Raw genomic sequence first — 21,258 nt, forward strand, 5'->3', positions numbered from 1 at the left:
GAGTTCGTCCTTTAGTTGCGTAAACTGTCATGTCTCCTCGCCGTTTAACGATTTACGTCCAAGTTAATACAGTATAACGGCGTAACAAGGTAATGTATGGATTTGTCGTCGCCCGTGTTGCTAATAAAAAGAAAAAACGCAAAGGGACAATACAAGCAATACGTTTGTCAAGTGTGCAATTTAAGTGTGCTTATGCTGCCGCGGAGTTCTTAGCTTAGCGGCCTTAGCCACACCACTTGTGGTAAACTGACAGTCCCCCACCGGAAAGGGTTCGTTGTAGTATTCTAGGTTCTTATTATACTTTGATGTGATTGAAGATGAATATAAACATATTTTATCTTACTCTTGACTATGTACAGGTAAGTGTCGAAATGATCCGCCATCTCAATGACATCACAGGAGGGAGAGGGATGGGGAGGCATGAGTATCCTTCATGTCACATTAGACAGAGTATTTGATGTCTATTCCCACATTTAACGTAGTTATACCATCGTAATTGATTGCTCTAATCAAATAATTTAACTGGGCGTGGTTGTTGTGGCTTCTCTGCACAGTGTTTACACAGTACGACCTTAATTCAGCATGCATTCTGACCTGTCGCCCCACCTGCACACAGATGAGTGTAATGATCTCATAAAGCGTCTGAAGCAGTGCCATTCTGAGGTATGTCCGACCCCCACAAATGACCGACCCCTTGCTGTTCCGTATAACACATCTAGAAACTGATTTTGTCTGCCCCCAGCATAATGTCCTTAAATTCTTTGGGACGTGTAACGATATTGATCGTGCCATGCGTCACTGCCTTAAGAATGAGGTGAAGGTCACATTTACGTGTGTAAAATGAGAAGAATTTTGGCGTGGCCCACTCACAGCTTTTTTTCCATTGTCATTTGGCAGAGACTGGAAAAGCGCGAGCGCAGCAAACAGCATGCACAAGCCATGAAAAAGAGGTTGAAAGAAGGACCCAGGGAGCAGCTTTGAAAGACAGTTATAGTTATACTCCCAAATTTGTGTCCATTTGAGACACCGAACTAAGCCTGTATTGCTGTTTTGCTGCATCTTCCGTGGATTGAAATCATCAACCCTCCTCTGTTCAAATGCCGCGTTTTTATTATGTACAAAAATGAGACCAAGGAAAAAAAATGAAATATTTTCCACCCTTAATGGTGTCTATAAACAGGAAAACTTGACATCTTTTCAAACATAAAAATCAAGCACTGACATATTTTGGTGTAACAAGTGTGCACTCTTGTAGAGATCTTGTATTTATGAAGGACAGAAGTAATTTAATTCTGAAACAGCCGACGCCCAATTAGGTTTATTCTTTAACTTTAACTTGTTCTATTTCACAAAAACCTGGCAAGTATATACTTTATATATGCAATGAGGGTGCTGAAATCATAACTTTGATGGAGGTTGGCGTGTGACTTACCGTTTGCCATTATATGCCAAGCAGTGACAAATCCCAAGATTGTAGACAGTGATGTACAGGCGTACGAGGAACATTCTCGTTCCAACAAGCACAACAAGCATTAAGTGCATTATTACATGCGAAATGGTAGATAAATAAGGCACTAATCACGCATATCTTTATCTTTATTCCATGGAAGTACAGTTTTATTTATTTTTTGGGGGGGCTGGGGCATGTCTTCATATCGTTCATTTGCAATGATCTTGTATAAATTTGCTCAAAAATCTCAATAAAGACAACTTGAAATCTGAAATAATTGACACACCTTCACAAATGAGTGTTCATCTCAACGGTAAACGTGATATAAGTGGAGTTGTACATTCCAGTCAGATCGAAAATGAATAATATCCTGACTCCTAAGTCGTCTAGGCAATTTTCAAACATCTGTTTACTTTATTCACTGCCATTCACAAATTTATTCCGGAATTAAAAATATGATGTAGAGCACCATTTTGGAATTTGTGTTTTTTTTTTCATGTTTGGGTGCAGATAAAGCACTGGCCATGGCCTCTGACAATGTTTTTTCCTTTCCGCAAGGGGCAGCATTGTCCTTTGTTCCATGTTAGCGCTTTGTTCCAGCTTCAGCTGTTGTTAAAGCCCTATATAAACCAATATGTATGTATTGCATTGTATTTTGGACAGCTGCTCTCATTTCAAGCCCATTAAACTCCAGACCCATATAATTTAGGAATTAACTTTTTTTCTGATGAAAGAATAGAGTCTAAGGTTTCTTACGCTGCATTGAATGTTTATGTAGTTCTAAAACTCTATACTGTGGATCCTGGAATTCGAGTGAGAATGACAAAAACCCTGGCACTGGAGTAGATACATTTTTGCACATCTGGCAGTGAATGAGTGAATATATTTCATTTGAAAGAATCGATGGTTACTTCAAGTCTGGGGGACTCAAGCAAAGCGCACCTTTTCTTGAATAAATAGAAAAATAAACATCCATACATACAACTCATACATTGAAAATGCTACTATGTAGGTATAAAATATACCCAGAAAAAAACAGGCCAAACTTTAAAAGTATTTACAGTATCTCACATGCAACATGGCAGTCTACATGTTCTAGAACTATATTACTGCATTTTATTTTATTGTTCCACAAAATAGTTACCTTACATATTTTTGGTAAAACAAAATAAATCCGAAACATGACAAATATCAAAATAGATCTTTTCAGTCAACACTTGCCCATACACAAATCTAAAGCAGCAACATTGATCGCTGACCATTAGTCATAGCGCAATTTGATCACAAAAAAAGTCAATAAATATGACTAGTGATAAATACGACAATTGTACTTTCATCATCTGTTTCATTCCTCCATTTACACCTGGAAGCCAGAAGATGTGGATGTGTTTCCTTCCCAGAAAGAAATGGTATCCAACGCAAATCCTTCAAATGTTGAATTTACACTTCAGGTTGTGTATTCATTCTAACTCATTTCATTTAAAGACACTCTTCAACACAATAATTCACTAGACTTACAGTGTTTTCGACGTCCATCTCATGAACAGAACAAGAACGAAAAATAAACAGAAGAACATGAAAATTGGAGAGCAGGTCGAGGTTGAAAATATCTTTGGTTTATGGCGCCTACAGTTTCGAGAGGGATGTACATGCACACGGTTTTTACCTTTTGGGGCGAAAGTTGTCACTGGAGGTGCTCACGTGTAGGATACTCATGTTTATGTTGCACATTTGGCACCCGAAACGAGTAGTTGGTGTTTTTATATTAAAAAAGCTGAACAAATTGCTTGTTTTGGAGGAACATTGACAGTACAACCTTGACTATTATTTTTTAAACTTTTTTTTCCCCTTAAATGCTAATGGTTCCGGGTTACAACTCATCCTATATATGTGGAAAAAGCACCGTACTTGAGTGATCCGAGCTGATTGATGTGAGCCGTCGTTGTTGTTTTGACTCGCGACAATTTGAGGTACGAGCACAATGGTGGCAGTGAATACTCATTTCACAACCATCGGTTATTCAAAAAAAAGAGGCTTTAAGTTATTTAATGCTTCTCCCAGTTGAAGTTTAACTAAACATAAAACAGAAGATGGTGCATTGAATTGGGAAAGAGATTCACGGTATTTCACGGTAAAATCAAAGCATTGTCATCAAATGGTGAGTATAGTTTTTGCTGTGCCGATGACCATTTTGTGTTAGGGAGCCTTTTACTTAGCGAGTTGCATGTTCTGTAGCCACAAAGGGACATACGTCTTCTTGTGCCGGTCCCAAGCCCGGATAAATACAGAGGGTTGTGTCAGGAAGGGCATCCAACCTAAAAGCTTTGCCAAAACAAACATGCGGATCAAACCCCTAAAGATGGAGGACACTGATTTGCTGTGGCGACCCCTTGAAGGGAAAAGCCGAAAGGAAAAGAGGAAGTCATAACAAAATGGCCCTCTTAGGAAAACCATAATTACGAGGTGGCCAGGTCCAAAAATGGTTTTGGCACCTTTGTTTTGCTGGAACCAATTACTTGACAATAAGAATGTCTCCTGTAAGTCGCCTCAGTGTAATGTATAAGCTGCGTTTAAATAAACAGTGTCTACATGCCAACTTTGGTTTTTACTTGAAAACATTTGGCAACTCCAATAAAGTTGTTATCCCCATAATTTCACTTTGCATTAAAATAAATGTTTACATATGCATTCATATATATAATCACTTTGTTATTTGCAATCAAATACACCCCACTCCCCCCAAATCCGCATTCATTCTCACGTCGTTTCAGAAACACGCTGTACTTCCTTTGAGTACCCTGTTCATATGAAACTAAAGAATTTACGAACGGAGACTAAACCTCTGGACGGTCCATTTTCAAAATGTCTTTTTAAAATCCAGATCGAGATGTACTTGGTGGAAGCAAACCCAATGCCTCACTTATTTTTCTGCTTTTGCGTGGAAACAAATGTCGCTAAGTTGCTTATTTAGATTGAGGTTATTTCTCACACGTTTTGTTGTGTAGGTCGCTGAAAAGCGCCTCCAGTCCTTTGGTGGAACACCACAGCTGCTTTAGCATCTGACACTCCTTCTCATTTACTTCCTCCAGAACATGTAGTAGGATGCTCCTCACCAAGCATTTGGATTCTTCTAGAACCTATTGTGCAAAAAACTGGAGGTTTGTTTGTCAGGTTATTTTCCCAAGAGGACAAATACCTTGTGACCATGTGTCACACACCACAGCATTGCACGACGCCATCTCCTTCACACGGAGCATCACTTCCTGATTAAATGTGGTTGGCCAGAACACCTGTGACACCAGACCTCGATTGCACGCTTCTTGCGCTGTCAGCTTTCGACCACAGAACAGCATCTCATTGGCCTGCCATTTGGACAAGAAAATAAGTCATATTTGAGGGAGTAAACATGAATGAGACTCGGACTATTGGCATTTGCTTGGGACTCACCAAAGCCACACCAAGGATTTGGGGGAAAGTATAAGAAGAACAGCCAGATGGGGTGAGGTGGAGGGCCGCACAAGGTGTCTGGAACCAGGCTCTCTCACTGACCCACACCACGTCACAAAGAGGCAAGATAGAAGCCCCCAAGCCCAGGGCGGGCCCATTGATTGCCACCACAATAGGCTTTTTAAAGCGTATGAATGCCAATACAAAGTCCCTGGATGAGATGAAGAGTGGTAAACCTTGAGGACATATTTACACAACAATGTGAATCTTAATTGAGCCATCTACATTCCACCCCCTTGCCAACTGCGACAACTTTTGAGAAATTGACTGACTGAAAAATACAATGAACAAGAACTAGTTTCTTCCGCGGGGTGTCTCGTGGTCATCCCCAAATAGAGGGTGAAGAGCAGTCATTCGGGAGAGACTCGTAGTGGATCTGGTGGTACTCTTATCAAGAGGAGCTAGCTGAGGTGGCTCTGGCAGCCATTGAGGCTGCCTTTCTTTTGCCTCCCTAGAGACAGTACTCTGCCTCACTGAAGGGGAGTACGAGAGAACACAAGTTCACATTACTGCCGGTCTTCAAAACAGACCTAGCTCGCTGCAAGTCTAAAATTAAGTGCACGGCTATTGTCCATTCTTTAAAAAAAAAAAAATCACCTTCGGGAAAGCCTTCAAGATCAAACAATAAAACAAGAAGAAGAAAAAAATCCAAGACTGGATGAATAAAATGGGATTTAGTTATAGTAAAAGGCCAACATCAGAGATTACAAATAAGGTTCTCTTTCTGTGTCTGCCCTTCTCAAACCGAAACAGGCGACTAATTGACATGAAAATACATCACTGTGTTTTGTAATATAAATTTGTAAATAGACTCTCACAGCCGTGCCTCACAAGCCATGATGCTCACTCACCGCACATCAGCGTTTGGAAACAACAATGGTTGTTATTGTTTTATAGACCTAAACCTTCCAAATGTGCCTAACGTAATGAATTTCTCAGAGCAGTGAATAGAGATTAAATGATCGGGTTGAATAAGTATATTTGCGGGCAAGTATTAACATCATTCTCGACTCTTCTTGTTGACAAAAATAGCATCCTGTAAATAGCTCGGAGTCAAAGAGCAAGTGAGAAGTCCAGGGGATGTAGGAGTGCTTTCAACTTACCTTACAGCATCTGCAATGCGACTGCTCTCTTTCCTGCGGTCGGTGGACAGACGACCGATGAGGTATGATGGCTCTATTCCACTGCAGAATATCGTCCCCACAGAGCTGAGTAGTAACAGCTTACTATCATCGGCCGCTGCATTACCCAGAGCCCGACACACCTCCTTCATGATCTAAAAACGAACGCAAGGACTGTTGTGACGTATAAACCCACAAGACAACAAATAGGCCTACAAAAAAAAAAGTTTGGTAGTTTGGTAAAAGGCGAATAAGAAAGAAAAACAAATGTCAACACACGATTCAAAAAGAATACTAAGGCATTGGAGTCAATGTCGTTCCTACCTCTGGTGTCAGAGCGTTGTTATCTGTCGTTTGGCTGGAGAGGAGAACATGCGTGAAACCGTCCTCCTTCCGGACCACGATGTCCCGAAATCGACAGTTGCTCTCGTTCTGTCGCACGTTGTACCTTAGCCGCTTGTCAAACACGTAGCATTTCTCCTCCGCCAGCTTTCGTTTTACTGAGCTGTGAAGACGCATCTTGCCATTAGCCAGAGGGGAACCTGAAAGAGGGAGGATGGTAAAACAGGTTAACTTAGTCATGTAAGCATACAACATTAAATTGGGGAGGGTCGGGATTACTTATTTTAACACAGTAAAACTAATGTGTGTAGACTTTGCAGAAGTTTTAGGTGGATACATATATTTTTTTGCGACTGAATAATCAAAATTGGCATTATGGGGCCAAGCGGTCAATACTCATTGTCAAAATGTCCTGGGTTGCAATATTGACCCCATCCTGTTCGCATGATCACCCAGCGCAAGTGTTGTTATACTTTGGATTCGATAATGTAACATATCAACTGTAAATCTTTTTCTTCTTTTCCTTTGGGCTTTTCCCTTCAGGTGTCGCCACAGAGAATCAGTGTCCTCCATCTAACCCTGTTCGGTGCATCCTCTTCTCTCACACCAGCTACCATCACATCCTATTTGACACCTTCACTGAGGCCTTCCTTTCGGTCTCCTACCTGACAGTTCCAGGCTCAGCATCCTTCTGCCAATACAGTCACTCTTTCTCCTCTGGACATGTCCAACCAAACCATCTCAGTCTGGCCTCTCTGATTTTTCTCTCCAAAACCTCTAATATGAGTTGTCCCTTTGTTAAACTCATTCCTGATCCTATCCAACCTGGTCACTCCCAAAGAAAACATTAACATCTTCATCTCTACTGCCTCCACACTCCACTATGCTTCCTGTCTTTTCTTCAGTGCTGGTCTCACCACCGTTTTATGCACCTTTCCTTTCATCTTAGCTGAAACTCACATATCACACCTGACATTTTTCTCCAGCCTGCCTGTACGCGCTTCTTCACCTCTTTTCCACTCTCCATTGCTCTGGAAAGTTGACCCCACTCTTGTACTTGGGGAGGATTAAAGGCTTTCTGATTCTGATTCTGTCATTCCCACAGATATATTCCATCTTGCTGCGACTGACCTTCATTCTTCTCCCTTCCAGGGCAAACCTCCACCTCTCTAGTTTCTCTTACACCTGCTCCCTGCTCTTGCTACAGATCATAATGTCATCTGCAAACATCATCATCCAAGGAGATTCCTGTCGAATATCGTCTGTCAGCCTGTCCTTCACCATAGCGAATAAGAAGGGGCTCAGAGCTTACCGCTGATGGAGTCCCACCTCCACCTTGAATTCTTCCGTCACACCGACAGCATAAATATCTACTGTAAATAACGCAAGTATATTTTAATTGTATTCAAAGAGCCTATACAAATCCTTGTACTGAAAAATGAAACACAAACATTACTGTATTGTTCTATATGTGTTAATATGCTGCTTTGCAATGTCTGATTGTGGTAGAATGTAATTCTTAGTCAATCACACAAATTCTATTCTTTCAACAGCCACTGAAACATTCTGTTTTCAAAGGCATCATAAAACAAAGTTGTATCACCAGCGCCGACTCTTGCTGGAACATTGCAAATGTCAAACAAGAATTCTGCGGTTTGCTAAACATTCACAATCCGTTTCTGGATGTACCATGGAAGTACCTGTGCACAATTAGAAACACTCTTATTACCCTGAACATTCACAGGAGTGAGAAGAACTCAGCGAGGTGAGTGGAGGAGTCTTTCGAGGATTAGGAGATTAACATCAATAATAGCTGTCTGTAGTGGTCGCCACCATCTTATATATGCAGCGGAGCCTTCTTAAAGGTGGGTGACTTCTGATGAAAACCTGCATACCTAATGGAAATAAGTGGTGTGGTGCAGAAAACGAGTTCGGGATAGGTAGGTTGGATTGATTATAAAAGAAGCCATCAATTGGAGGTGCTTGATCCTTTCACTTGGACTCTGTAATTGAGGTCATGTGACCATTTGAATGGAGGGGACTATTTAAACAAGCTAACCAATAGAAATGCTGTGGTGAGGTAAAGCCCCCTCTCATTAACCACACTGTATGGTATTGAACAGGAAAGATACTCATGCTGGACATGGAGCAACTGTAGCTGGTGTAGATGAATGAACGCTCATTTAATGGTTTGCAATCGATTTTAGGCATTTGAATCGCCTGTGTTCAAGTGGAGATGACATTATGAAATGGATATAAATGATTAACCAGAGCTGGTGTGGGCTCTGGACTGTGGCCACATTCGAAGGTGTTATCCACTTCTGCAGGAAAGAACCATGGTAGGAACTTTATCTAATGGGGTTTAAGTCTGCGCGCCACTGTTCAAATACCATTTTTGTGATTTTAAAAGAACAAGGCCCCAGTTTAACCCAGAGAAAATTCACCCTGGTTCATGATGCTGCCACCATCATGCTTCCCTTGTATACAGTAGTGTTGTTCTGGTCATGAGCAGTGATGAGTTTGCACAAAACATTTAGAATAATGTCCTAATAGTTACACGTTGGTTCCATTGGACCAAAGCAACATTCCTAAATACATTGTATTTGGGATATTTTAAGTGAAACATGGCATTTGAATATAAGCCTCAAGACTTTTCTATGTATCCACTATAAGCTTTATGCTAGATCCCGCTATACAACCGCGAGGAAGTTTTTTTTGTGTTTGTCAATTATTTCTGTGTTTGTCAAATATGTATTTATTTTGATGCCAAATCGCTGAATTTTATTCATACATATTTTTTTGCCACACCACAAATAAATTAGTGTGGCATAAGGCATTTAAGATATGTTGAAGGCAAAGGACAACAGAAAACAAGATAATTAGGATTAGGTTAAAGAGAGCAAAATTGGATCACATCAGGCTTTATCCAATTATTTACGATCGGGTTCATTTAAAAGATTTAGCTGTAAAACGTTTTGGGAATAATTTTCAATGAAAACTAAAGTCATAATTTCATCAATATCCTGTTTGCAGATTCATTCAAAACTCAACATCCGCCACTGGTATCCAAGTAAATATTTCCCAACAACTATTTACCATGCTGATTCATTTGTAAAAATCTTACCCAATTCAGTCGTATCTATTTTATCCAGGCCTCCATCCACTCTGTCTGAGGACGCTGTGTGTGAGCTTGTCGCTGACCCAAAATTGTGTGGTTGCACACATCCATTTCGGTGCCCATTATCAGCCTCCCTCACTTGGGCCAAGAGGGGAGGGGTATCTATCGGAAGGGTTCGAAACGTCATAGCTTTGCCCATTTTGTCCTGAAGCGGAGCATGCTTTCCTGGTCCGAGGCCAACATTCCCCAGTTTATGAACATGTCCCGACCCTCGACTTCCAATCTGTAGAATAGTTCCTCCTTGCACAGCTGTCCCACTATTGCTTTTCTTCTTTCGTGCTTCAGACCGAGCCCTGGGGTTTTCTGTGCCTGGCGCGTGGCCATTGCTCGTACTTTTGGGAATTCTGGGCTGTTTGTGCGGATGTAGTCGCATGCTGTTGAAGCGATCAATGAACTCCTCGCAATGCAGGAGGTGGCTCTCCGGCTCCCAAGTGTCCTCTTTGCTTCCATAGCCCTTCCACCTGATTAGATACTCCCACTTTCCCTTCTTATTCCGCCTCCTGTCTACAATATGTTCCACCTAAAAAATGCAGAGAGGGAGAGACAATAAGATTGCACTTCTGTGTCTTAAATGTACTTGAATACAGCTACACATGCATACAGTGACAAGTCAAGTTATGTGACATGTCAAGTTATGTGACAAGTCAAGTATGTTCATGATAGACGGAAGATAAAATACCAAAGTGGAGCTGAGACATGTTACTACAGTATGGAAAAAGTGAAACAATGACATTTGAGGGTGAGGTTGTTGTGTTTCCGCCCACATTTATGGTTATTGTTTAGACTATTATGCCAAATGCCTGTCCAGGCCGTCACAAGAAAAACAGTTTTAACTTATATGCGCAATCAGCGTGAGCAATATAAGCCACAAGTAAGGTGTCAGTGTTGAGGGAGCAGGAAGAGTAAGAGTTCGAGGAGGCCAATTACGCAGATGTGGAAGAAGCAAGAGGGAGAGGCAGAGGAGGAACCAGAGGAAGAAATTATATTACTGAATGACATCAAACCTCCAGTAGCGGATGATAAAATTAACCATCAAAAAGTGTCACAGCAAATTGACATTGCGTGTGCATCTTGTAAGAAAGCAAAAATCAGAAGCATTTTTCATTCTTCCAATCATATTGTACATGATGTATAGTGGGCTTACTCATATCAGCTTGTCTTAATTGTTAGATACAAATACACCATTTTTATGAATGTTTGAAGAGTTAAGAGAGACTAATCAGTTTTTCAGGATGACAATGACATTTTGATGAAAGTTTTTCTTATTTGTGAAGTATTTTGCAAAATAACCAATAGTTATAAAAAAGAGTTGATCCACCAAAAAAAAAAAAAAAATGCTGGATGAAGATGAAGTTATCAGATTTGAAAAGTTAGGGTTTTTTTTTTCTCTAATTTGGGTCCACCTCCTTTACGCAAGAGCTCCCATAGCCTTGAGTCGCACCAAAAAGACGCGCAGGAAGTTTGGCAAATACAGGCAGTCCTGGTGGGTTCTAAAATGAAAGCGACATGTGCACAGTGCGGTCAGCTGACCTCTTTAGTCGGCTGTTTTTCACTCTTTGATGCTCCAAGTTCAAAGCATCTTTAATTGCTGTTGCAGTCAAGCCTCAACAGCAGCTTCGTTGTAATGGATCCCTCCCTTCTTTTGTGAGAAGAATAAATGATACAAAGATATGAGGTGCAGGAAATTTCATCTTATCGTTGGAGGCTCATTGTACTCTGGCTGTAATATAAACAACAAATGTAACAGGTAATCAGATGTCAACACCGTTGGGATGGGAATTAAATACAGTAAAGTCTCGTTATATCGATATTCTCAGGAGTCTGAAAAAATATCGATATAACCGGACTATCGATATCCGATCATGCGACATGTAAATTTTCTCCTTGCGTTCATAGAAATAGTATCGTAATAAGCAGTACTATCGATATAACCGATATCGATATAACGAGACTTTACTGTATATATACACTTTTAATTATAGGCTGGGACAGGGCTGCGACAGGAGTGGGTATGGCATGGGATGGGATTGAGAAACCACTCCCGTGTCACCATCTCATGCAGATGCTCAGAGATCACAAAATACATTAAAAAGAACTGCAAGATCTCTATTTGCGGATGATGTAAAGTTGCAGGATGGATGCAGGATTCTTTCACATATATATGTGAAAGAAGGTATGCTCTGTAAAATAAGCCAAATGCATTGTGCCAGTACTCAGCTATGCAGCTGCAAACATCCTCAAAGCTTGTCCATACCGCACGGTAAAGAGGGGATTATCTGCACACAAAATTGGAATACAACGCACCTCCGCTATTTGGGACTAGGGCACAAAAACCACAGAAACTGATGTCAATTGAAATGCATTAGATAAACAAAAATAATCAAAATAAATCTTAAAAAGACTGACAATCCTCCACTGTTTCTGGACTTGTCTTGAAGTGTCATCATCTATTTTGAACAAAATATTCATTTCTTGTCTGAGCATCACCAAATACTGTTTATTGATTTCAATTTAACCACATGCACTTGAAGTTAACCATCAAGCGGTGGCAATGAAGTCTACAGTATGGTCTCAAGAACACAACATGTTTCTGGTTGCATCCGACCAACACTTTTCGGAAAAACATAAAAAAATGTCCCTCTTGACCTCCTAAAGTGCAGCAAGATCAAACTCATTTATACCATACGACAATCAAGCTATTTGCATTTTTTAACAGTTGGAAAATTTCAAATATTAATTAAATGTGACCTTCCAAGAGACTATCCGGTTTATATTCAATGTTCATGCTCAGACAGAAATTCATCCGTGGTTGCAAAAACATAATGTGGAACTTTTGACTTTGGCTCCTCAATACCTGCTTCTCATACATCAGGGTATGTGTCAGTGCTACAGCCAGATAAACCTTATCTACGGCACCATGCAAACTGCATCTAGAATCCTGGTTCTGACAAGGGCGGCATGTTTAACCAGTGTCATTTAAAACATTTCCATGACTCATGTTTCTTTATCATATGAAGTGCATCTTGCTTTTTCATCACTATGATGACACAGAACTACCACTATTGAAAGACAGTTGGAGGCATACAAAGTACAAAGGCTAACCGAGCAATTTCTTTGGACTTTTGAAATGGTTCACAGCGAAGCAGGACAATAGTAGAAGTGTGTACCTGTCCCTCGGCACAGTACAAGTTAGAGTAAGTGGTGGTGATGTCTTTTCCATGCGCCCAAAAGTACACGTATACCAAAAGCATTGGACTAAGTAGGGAATGACTGCTGTGACTTATCCCAACAATTTTGTAATAATTCATTATAATTAAGGTTCAGATGACCAGAAAACCAAACCCTGACAGCAAAATCAGTTGAGAACTGTGATAAGGCCCGTGGAGATATTTGACCAGGATCATGCATTGATTTGCTTTTACTCCCAAAGAATCAGACTCAGTAAAGCTGCCTACTAACATGTATGGAAATTTAATTGAAGCTTGGTTTGTTTATTTCAATGGATTTAATGATTCAAGATGAGCTGGCAAGCACGGCTGGGGAGAGGTAAGTTCCTCTGACCCGGTGGTCTAGTCCCTGATAGGCAGATGATAATTGGAACGAATGGAATTCTCAGGAATGTCAGTTTGAGTCTATTCCAGCCAAAACTTCATCATCGACATTATTCTTCCATGTAACATTTTTGAAACTTTCACATGGTCCTTGACACTGCATTTTCTTGCAGTCATCCATACAAATACTGCTTGAGAAATGCAGTAGCTCCTCAAGAGCCATCAGGTGAAGTGTTAGAATTTGCACATAACCATGAACTCCCTACATTCATATATACAGTGCTGACAATTTTTTAAGGAATTTATATCTGGATTGGCCACACAAGCATGGACATGCAAACTCCTCAGAACAAAACCCCCAAAGTCTGGTGATTAAGGGTGTTGTGGGGGAGCGGCACTCATCACAATACCCCCAGGGCTGTGTAATACTTAATGTCAGAAAAGTCAATTCAATGCATTCGCCTGTTATTTAATGACCGAGTTCTGTCTGAATTTCCACCGGAACAACTGTATTTTCCGGTGTATAAGGTGCACCGAAAAGCCTTTCTTCAAAAGAGGATCCTGCGCCTGATACGCAGGGGCGCCTTATATGTGAAGTAATATCCACAACCACAACAGGTCTCGGAACTACTGTCAACCGACTTCATTTACCCCTGTAGAAGAAATAGTACAAAACCCTAGCCTCTACTTGTAGCGCCTTATATTTGGAAAACGTTTTGATATTTATATATATTTGGAGAACTATTTTCACTTATTGATGGTGCGCCTTATATATGGAAACAGTTCACAATACACCATTCATTGGGGGTGCGCCTTATACTCCGGTGCACCTTATGCACCTGAAAATATGGTACTTTTAATTAAATTACTCGCTGAAATGTAAATTACAGCTAGTGCTCCATCTTCCTTTGAAAGCAAATTATACCACATTCTTCTTTTGAATATATGTACACTTTCCACCCCCTCAAACTACACTGATTGAGAAAAACGCTAATATCCACATTCATAGTATTTATCCTGTTTTTACTTTCTGCAGTGGTCAAAGGGCAGGAGTTTATGAATTCATGGTGATGGAAATTTGGCCTATTTGACATCCAAAGGTTTTTGTGATAAAATGGTGAAATTTCTTCCGGGGTGGCATGGGGGCGTGGGGTGATATGATCGAGACGTTTTAATTCTGCCCAGCAACAGGTGGCCAAGCAAACGTAAAAACAAAAACAAAGAAAATGCAATGCAACACAATGGTGTTGCTACAGATGTCTAACTATTTTTGTGATTAAATTTCATGAACCATGAACAATGTAACCAATATGAAATCTGAAATGTTATTGTAGCATACTCAAAAAAAATGGAAAAACACCAATCAGGAGAACCCCTTTTTAAGAGGCCAAAAAATGTGTTCCCAAGCCGTAAAAAGTCAATTGAGGCCTGTCACCCATGGTCATGAGCCTTGAAAGATATTATGATGTAAAGTGGTGCCTTAAGATAAGTTGTTTTTTTTATTTTTATTTTTGTGTAACTGCTCGGAACATAAAACAGTCCCAGGAGTTCGATGGAGCCTTTGCCACGGTCGGTAAAATCTCATCTTATTTTCCGTACCGCTTATTCATTAGGGTCGCGGGGGTTGCTGGAGCCTATCTCAGCTGTCTTCGGACACGGGGCGGGGGACACCCTGAATTGGTTGCAGCCAATCGCAGGGCAAACAAAGACATACACCAGTCACTCTCACACTCACACCTAGGGACAATTTGGAGTGGTCAATCTGCCCGCCATGCATGTTTTTGGAGTGTGGGAGGAAACCGGAGGACCCGGAGAAAACCCACGCGGGTCTGGGGTGAACATACAAACTCCACACAGGGAGGCCAGACCGGGACGCGAACCGGCGACCTCTGCACTGTAAAGCCGGTGTGTTAACCACTCGACTACCGGGCCGCCCGGTCGGTAATATATGCAACTCAATAGTTAATTATGACATGCCCACTTGTCCACCATTGGCTTCAAACGGTCACATTACATTGCTTTGGCCAATCAGTGCTGTGCAAAGTTTAGTTAGCATTGTAATAAACGTGAGTATTGACAGTACCCTGTACGAAAAAAAGTGTACTTATCTCTTGAAAATTTATTTAATTTTTGTTTTTATTATTTTTGTATCATAAATTTGGACCAAGCCTGACATTTTGAATCGTGTAATGTGTTTGCATTAAGCGAAGTGGATTTTCTCAAAGCTATGTCGTTGTTCTTACAACGTGTCTCTTCTTTTCCTTTCGGCTTTTCCCTTCAAGGAGTCACCACAGCAAATCAGTGTCCTCCATCTATAGAGGTTTGATCCGCATGTTTGTTTTGGCCAAGCTTTTACGTCGGATGCCCTTACTGACACAACCCTCTGTATTTATCCAGGCTTGGGACCGGCACAAGAATACTTGTGTCCCTTTGTGGCTACAGAACAAGTAACTCGCTCAGCAAAAGGCTTCCAAACACAAAATGGTCATCGGCACAGCAAAAACTATACTCACCATTTGATGACAATGCTTTGATCTTAGTGTGAAATGGGTATCTCTTTCCCAATTCAATGCACCATCTTCTGTTTTATGTTTAGTTTGACAGTAAACTTCAAATGGGAGTGACATTAAATAACTTAAAGCCTCGTTTTTTGAATAACTGATGTATGTAATGAGTATTCACTGCCACCATTGTGCGTGTACCTCAAAAAGTCGCAAGTCAAAACAACAAACGACGGCTCACATCAACCAGCTTGGGTCACTCAAGTACAGTGCTTTTTCCACATAGAATGAGTCGTTATCTGGAACCATGAGCATTTGAGGAAAAAAGTTAAAAAAATAATATTCAAGGTTCGACTGTCAATGTTCCAAGAAAACAAACAATTTGTTCAGCTTTTTTAATATAAAAAAATCAATGACTTGTTTCGGGCGCCAAAGGTGTGCTCTCAAGCAATAAAAAAGGCAACTTTGAAGGGAACATAAACATGAGTATCCTACACGTGAGCACATCCAGTGACAACTTTCGCCCCAAAAGGTAAAACCGTGTGCATGTACATCCCTCTCGAAACTGTAGGCGCCATTAACCAAAGATATTTTCGACCTCGACCCGATTTAAAAAAAAAAAAAAATGAGTGAACTGCAGAAGCGAATGATTTGTTACTGCGATGATGAGCAGCTCATTCCCGGCATGTGGGCGCACCTCCGCGACCATCCCTCCCGTCCGCGGCCGTTCAGCATGTCCGCTGTCACTTCACCAGCACTTTCAACTAGGTGACACCCAGAGCACTTCGGCATGTCCAATACACGCCAGTTGTTCGCAACAACCGTCATAAAATGTACAAAACAGTGTCACGAGCGACATGAAGTCGAGTAAATCTTGAGTTTCGTCTCTTTAAAGGGCTCAGGACGCCGCTTTTTTTACACACACACACTATCCGACGCCCTCCCCTTACTTCCTAATTCCTATATTCGTCAAAAATGACAGTGAATATGGCGTGGACCTGGCTTTAACCTACCTCATAAAGGTCTCCCGAAGCCATAGTGGCGTGCTGGCACCGCGAAGCGTTGTTCTTGCCTGCCCTGTGGGCTTTTTTTGGAGGCTCTTTGGACGGGGAATTAGCGAGCAGCCTTGTTATTGCGAGCGATGGGCAGTCAGCACGCAGATCAGCAGACAGTGTCAATCGAGCCCGGCGCTTGGCGATGGATCGTTCAACCGCTTGAAACAAACAATCAGCGCCCGGCCCTTGTTTACTCAGCGCAAAAACAGAACCTAAAATGAATTTTTTTCAAGGCGAGGATGGCCGATGATTGTGCACCTCCTCCTCACCTGACTGGAGGCACAGCGAGGTGTCTTGTAACGACGCTGAGCCACGTCGAGATCCACTCCACCTGTTCACAAGACCTGATTTAGGAACACGCGTCCTAAATTACACCTCAATACGGTCCTTTTACGATCACAACATTTACGTCAAATGATTCATGAGACGAGCATTAAAGCTATCACTAAACTGCTTTAAATCAGGCTCTTGTTGCAAACAACTGATGACATGATGCAATTCGTTTTTTGTCGGACAAAAATCAAGTGATTAAACATAATTCGTAACTACACTTGCACAATTTAATACAATCCAATACAAGAAAACCATCACTTTGATACAAATGCTAAATATTGATTTAAATTTGATATTGATATTATTGATATTGAAATGTCAATGTAAATTTCTCCACTGCGAAACTAATAAAGGCAAATCCAAAAATTACCAGTACACAAGTTACTGTACTGTTGCTGTGCTTTGCAGTCATGATACATAGTTTGTTTAAAGGAATAATTACAAAAAAATATATAATTGTTAAAATATCTTTCAAAGCAGAATTATATGAAATAGGACTTGTGCACTTGTGCAACCTCGGCTATACGTCATTCACAATTGCTTTTTCTTGTTTCTTTTCCGCTCTAAGCATTAATCAGTTGATGGTTCTCGCTGTACACATTAGGATGTTGAGCGGTGTCACCAAAGCTGCTTGCTTCCATTTTATTAGTAACAAGTCAAGGAAGCAAGACATGACCCTCTTCGAGTGAAAGGCAAACATCTTTGCTCCTCTGCGGGGAGCTAAGTTTGGCCTGGGTTGTTAGCAGTAGTTAAGTAGTGTAGGAGATTTTTATGCCACACAACATGAGTTTTTTGCAATCAACTAATCAGTAAACTAATGTTCTGTCTCATGTTGTACAGTGAGTTTGAATTAGCCAAGTGTTTTGGGATGACAGTTTGTGGCATATTTCTGATTTAATATCTTAACATATGAGGGAGCTATTTTCAGCAAAGCTTGATTCATACTGGCGCATGTATGTGCGTGTGTATGTATGTGTGTGTGTGAGGGGGGCTGAATTCACAGTACAGAGGTCGTAAGTTCAAACCTCCCTGTATGGAGCTTGTATGTTCTCTCCGTATTCTGCGTCTTCAGTCCTACGTGTCAACTCCCATATTCCAAAAACATTGAACACTCCAAATTGTCCCTAGGTGTGAGTTTGGGTGAGAATGATTGTTCGTTTCCTTGTGCCCTACGATTGGTTGGTGACCGGTTCCGGGTCTGCCACGCTTCCCACCGAAGACAGTTGGGATAGGCTCCAGCACCCCTCACAACCTTGGTGATGATAGAGCAGTCCGGATCATGAATGCATGAATGTAAAAGTTTTTTCCATGCTGCTCTGTTGGATGCCAAATAAGATTACAGTACTGTATTTTCTGGTATATAAGACACACCCAAAAGCCTTGATTTTCTTCAAAAGATGACCCTGCGCCATATACGCAGGTGCACCTTATACAGTATGTGAAGTAATATTGAGCCACAACAGGTTTCGCAACTACTTTCAGCAGCCACCGACTCCCGCCCTGTAGACGAAGTAGTGCGTAACAACCTCTACTGTAGTGCCTTATAATGTGATGTGCCTCATATTTGAAAAAAACTTGTATCTGTATGTATATATTATGTTTGGAAAACTTCTTTCATTACTTGAAGGTGCGCCTTATAGTCTGGTGATCCTTAATAATAATGACAGACATTTCAAGGCCAGGAGGCATAGTTACTTCAAGTTGCATATCAAACATAGGGAAGGGGAGAAGAAGAGAGAGAGAGAGATGGTGGAAGAAATCTTATTTACCACTCTGTCAACCGGGAATATCCGAACCAGGTTGAAAAAATATATATGCATTCACATTTTGATGACTACATTACATTAAAGAACAACCGACGCTTCAGAACAAGTTGTGTCCATAATTTGTAAAATCGCTTCAAATGACTTCTACTGAGTGTATTTTACAAAGATTCCACCGCATGTAGCTTTATTTTACGTTTTAGGACTCGCACTGAATATTCCGGAAGTCTTGTTTTTGAGTTGGTGACGAGTCCTGACGTCACGTCGCGGAAGGAACGCTCCGGACCGAGAAAGGACACACAATGCATTTTGCAGTACTTTGTTTCGTCTGAAAACTTCATTTTGATCCGTGTTGATGGCGAAATTAGAAGGAAAACACATCAATAACACGATGGTGAATCGTTGTGTGTTGCACCAAGACAACTATTTGATATTCGCTGACACAAATTCCACGCAAACAAATCAACAGAGCTCTGGCGCCATCTTCTGCATCAGTCTTGATGCCTCAAAATGACCCAGAAGAACGTCTTAAATCGATTGCAAACATTTATGCTTTCCTCTTCAGAAATATTTGAATCATATTCATAACTGGATGCGTAACAAGAAAGCATCTTCTCCGAATCTGAAGCCATTGTCTTGCCGTGACGTCACGAACTGGGGGCGTGACTTTCTGAAAATGCCCAATTTGCAGCTCATTTTTTTGCTGATTTAGCACACAGACATTTTTATTGTTTTTTTGCATTTGACTAAAAATATCAGCCTGCGTATTTTGGGTATGTTAGATGCTATAAAATGTTTTTCTGATCTCAGTTAGGAAACAAAAAAATGGTGTCGGTTGTCCTTTAACGATTGATTAATAACAACAAATGTTCTGGATGCCATACGGAAGCCCGCAGTATCGGCAACTGAAGAAACTCCCTCTGCATATGACAGAAAAATTGTGTCGGCCCCCTTAGTTTGTATTGTTTGATCCAAAATGGTGATATGCAAGTGACTTTTTTACAATGAGCCAGTGACGTGCGGTGAGGTTCATAGCTGGTTAGGCACTGACATCATCACAGTCAGATTCACTAACATATGAACTCTATCGAATATCTTATTCACCATTTGATTGGCAACAGTTATCGTGTTTCGTTTACAATGTCATGTCAGCATTCATTATAGACACAATCTGTAGCATAGAAAAAATACATTAAAAAAACGTTATTATCGTTTTACCTTTACTTATAAATGAAGTTCATGTGCCGCTCCTTCTGAAGAAAGGCATCGGTAGCTTCTTTGGAGAAGCCTTCCTTATCTTTCTTCAGTTTTAAAAGTCTCTCTGTCTCAATGGAGATAACTGCCAGTGAAGAAAGTCGTCCTTGATCAGTCCTGTTCCGACTGTATATTTTCAGTCTTTTCAATGCTCAGAATGACCGGTCCACTGATGCTGTAATAGGTGGAACAGTCAGCACGAGCTGGGGCAACTTTTTCGCCTCAGGAATAGTTTCAATGAGATCCTTCTGGGCCGAAAAGCTGAGAAGCTGTCCAGGAGATTTACATCCATCCCTCACCGTTTGTGAGCTAGACAGTCCAACGGGATTCGCCTTTAGCTTCACAAAGTCAAAGGACCTGGCATATTTTGACAGGCTCTGCAGTTTCGCTGTTCAATTCTAATGACATCACCAATTGCTTCGATTAAATCGTTCTGTATTCTGTTTGACAGGCCAGAAAATACAGTGGATGTCTCCAAATGTCTCGCTAGCCTGACATCTTTCTCAGCGAAAGCATGTCATAGTTCAACAGAGTTGCCACGATTAGCAGAGCCTTTACTTTCATCATTTCCACGAAATGCCAGCTGTTGTTTGTCAAGGAAGCAGGTGGCTTTGATGAGATCTTTTAAAATCTCTCGGTTCTCCTTTACCTTAGCATTGTGGATGCTGATGTTGAGTCTTCGCTGTTCATCCAAAACCAAGTCGATCCTGGACATCCCGAATGTTTTTAGCGCAATTTGACTTTGAATGTGTGCGGTTGACCGCTTATGTTTGATGAGGCTTCGTTGTAAAGATTTCAGGTCACAATATCCCATTTGAGTCCAGACATTGTCACAAGTTGAGAACAGAGGGCAGGAAAAGCAGAAAAGGTGGTTTCTTGCTGGACATCCGCACAGCCAGCCTTTTCGTGTGTACTAGTCCATCTTCTGTCCCGTTGTCTAAAGCAAATCTTTTGCTCCGGTGTTGGTCTTCCTTTAATTATTATAGCCTGCTTCGATTGAAAGTCCAGTTTAGAAAATTCTTTCAATTTAGATATGTAATCCTCCATTCTGAAAATAATAATAATAATAATAATAATAATAATAATAATAATAATAATAATAATAATAATAATAATACAGTAAAGTCTCGTTATATCGATATCGGATATATCGATAGTCCCGGTTATATCGATACTATTTCTATGCACGCACGGAGAAAATTA

At 40.9% G+C, this 21,258-nt stretch overlaps 2 protein-coding genes across 2 annotated transcripts; one reads left to right on the plus strand and one right to left on the minus strand.

The window, feature by feature from the left end:
- The first annotated feature begins 2 nt into the window (after positions 1–2).
- Positions 3–1,916, plus strand: cmc2 (C-X9-C motif containing 2). Its single transcript, XM_088992645.1, has 4 exons — positions 3–89; positions 555–663; positions 743–814; positions 898–1,916. The coding sequence occupies exons 2-4, from the start codon at positions 583–585 to the stop codon at positions 979–981; spliced, it is 237 nt and encodes a 78-aa protein (XP_088848771.1). The 5' UTR covers positions 3–89; positions 555–582; the 3' UTR covers positions 982–1,916.
- A 1,564-nt stretch (positions 1,917–3,480) lies between these two features.
- Positions 3,481–17,062, minus strand: LOC148900730 (chromodomain Y-like protein 2). Its single transcript, XM_088992644.1, has 8 exons — positions 16,975–17,062; positions 16,664–16,863; positions 9,545–10,118; positions 6,403–6,620; positions 6,061–6,233; positions 4,898–5,108; positions 4,669–4,812; positions 3,481–4,587 (listed from the first exon to the last, which is right to left on the minus strand). The coding sequence occupies exons 2-8, from the start codon at positions 16,685–16,687 to the stop codon at positions 4,429–4,431; spliced, it is 1,503 nt and encodes a 500-aa protein (XP_088848770.1). The 5' UTR covers positions 16,688–16,863; positions 16,975–17,062; the 3' UTR covers positions 3,481–4,428.
- Between the last annotated feature and the right edge of the window lie 4,196 nt (positions 17,063–21,258).

This window comes from Hippocampus bargibanti, linkage group LG03 (assembly GCF_051943395.1).
Source record: "Hippocampus bargibanti isolate YZ-2025 linkage group LG03, ASM5194339v1, whole genome shotgun sequence".
NCBI classification, from domain to species: domain Eukaryota; kingdom Metazoa; phylum Chordata; class Actinopteri; order Syngnathiformes; family Syngnathidae; genus Hippocampus; species Hippocampus bargibanti.

Excerpts from the sequence above, each read along its gene's own strand:
- cmc2 (XM_088992645.1), top strand. The coding sequence starts at position 583 with ATGCATTCTGACCTGTCGCCCCACCTGCACACAGATGAGTGTAATGAT. Across the intron at positions 664-742 it reads TGAAGCAGTGCCATTCTGAG|CATAATGTCCTTAAATTCTT; the intron begins GTATGTCCGACC and ends GTCTGCCCCCAG. Across the intron at positions 815-897 it reads GTCACTGCCTTAAGAATGAG|AGACTGGAAAAGCGCGAGCG; the intron begins GTGAAGGTCACA and ends GTCATTTGGCAG.
- LOC148900730 (XM_088992644.1), bottom strand. The coding sequence starts at position 16,687 with ATGGCTTCGGGAGACCTTTATGAG. Across the intron at positions 10,119-16,663 it reads CTTCGGGAGACCTTTATGAG|GTGGAACATATTGTAGACAG; the intron begins GTAGGTTAAAGC and ends TGCATTTTTTAG. Across the intron at positions 5,109-6,060 it reads CGCATTGCAGATGCTGTAAG|GGACTTTGTATTGGCATTCA; the intron begins GTAAGTTGAAAG and ends CATCTCATCCAG.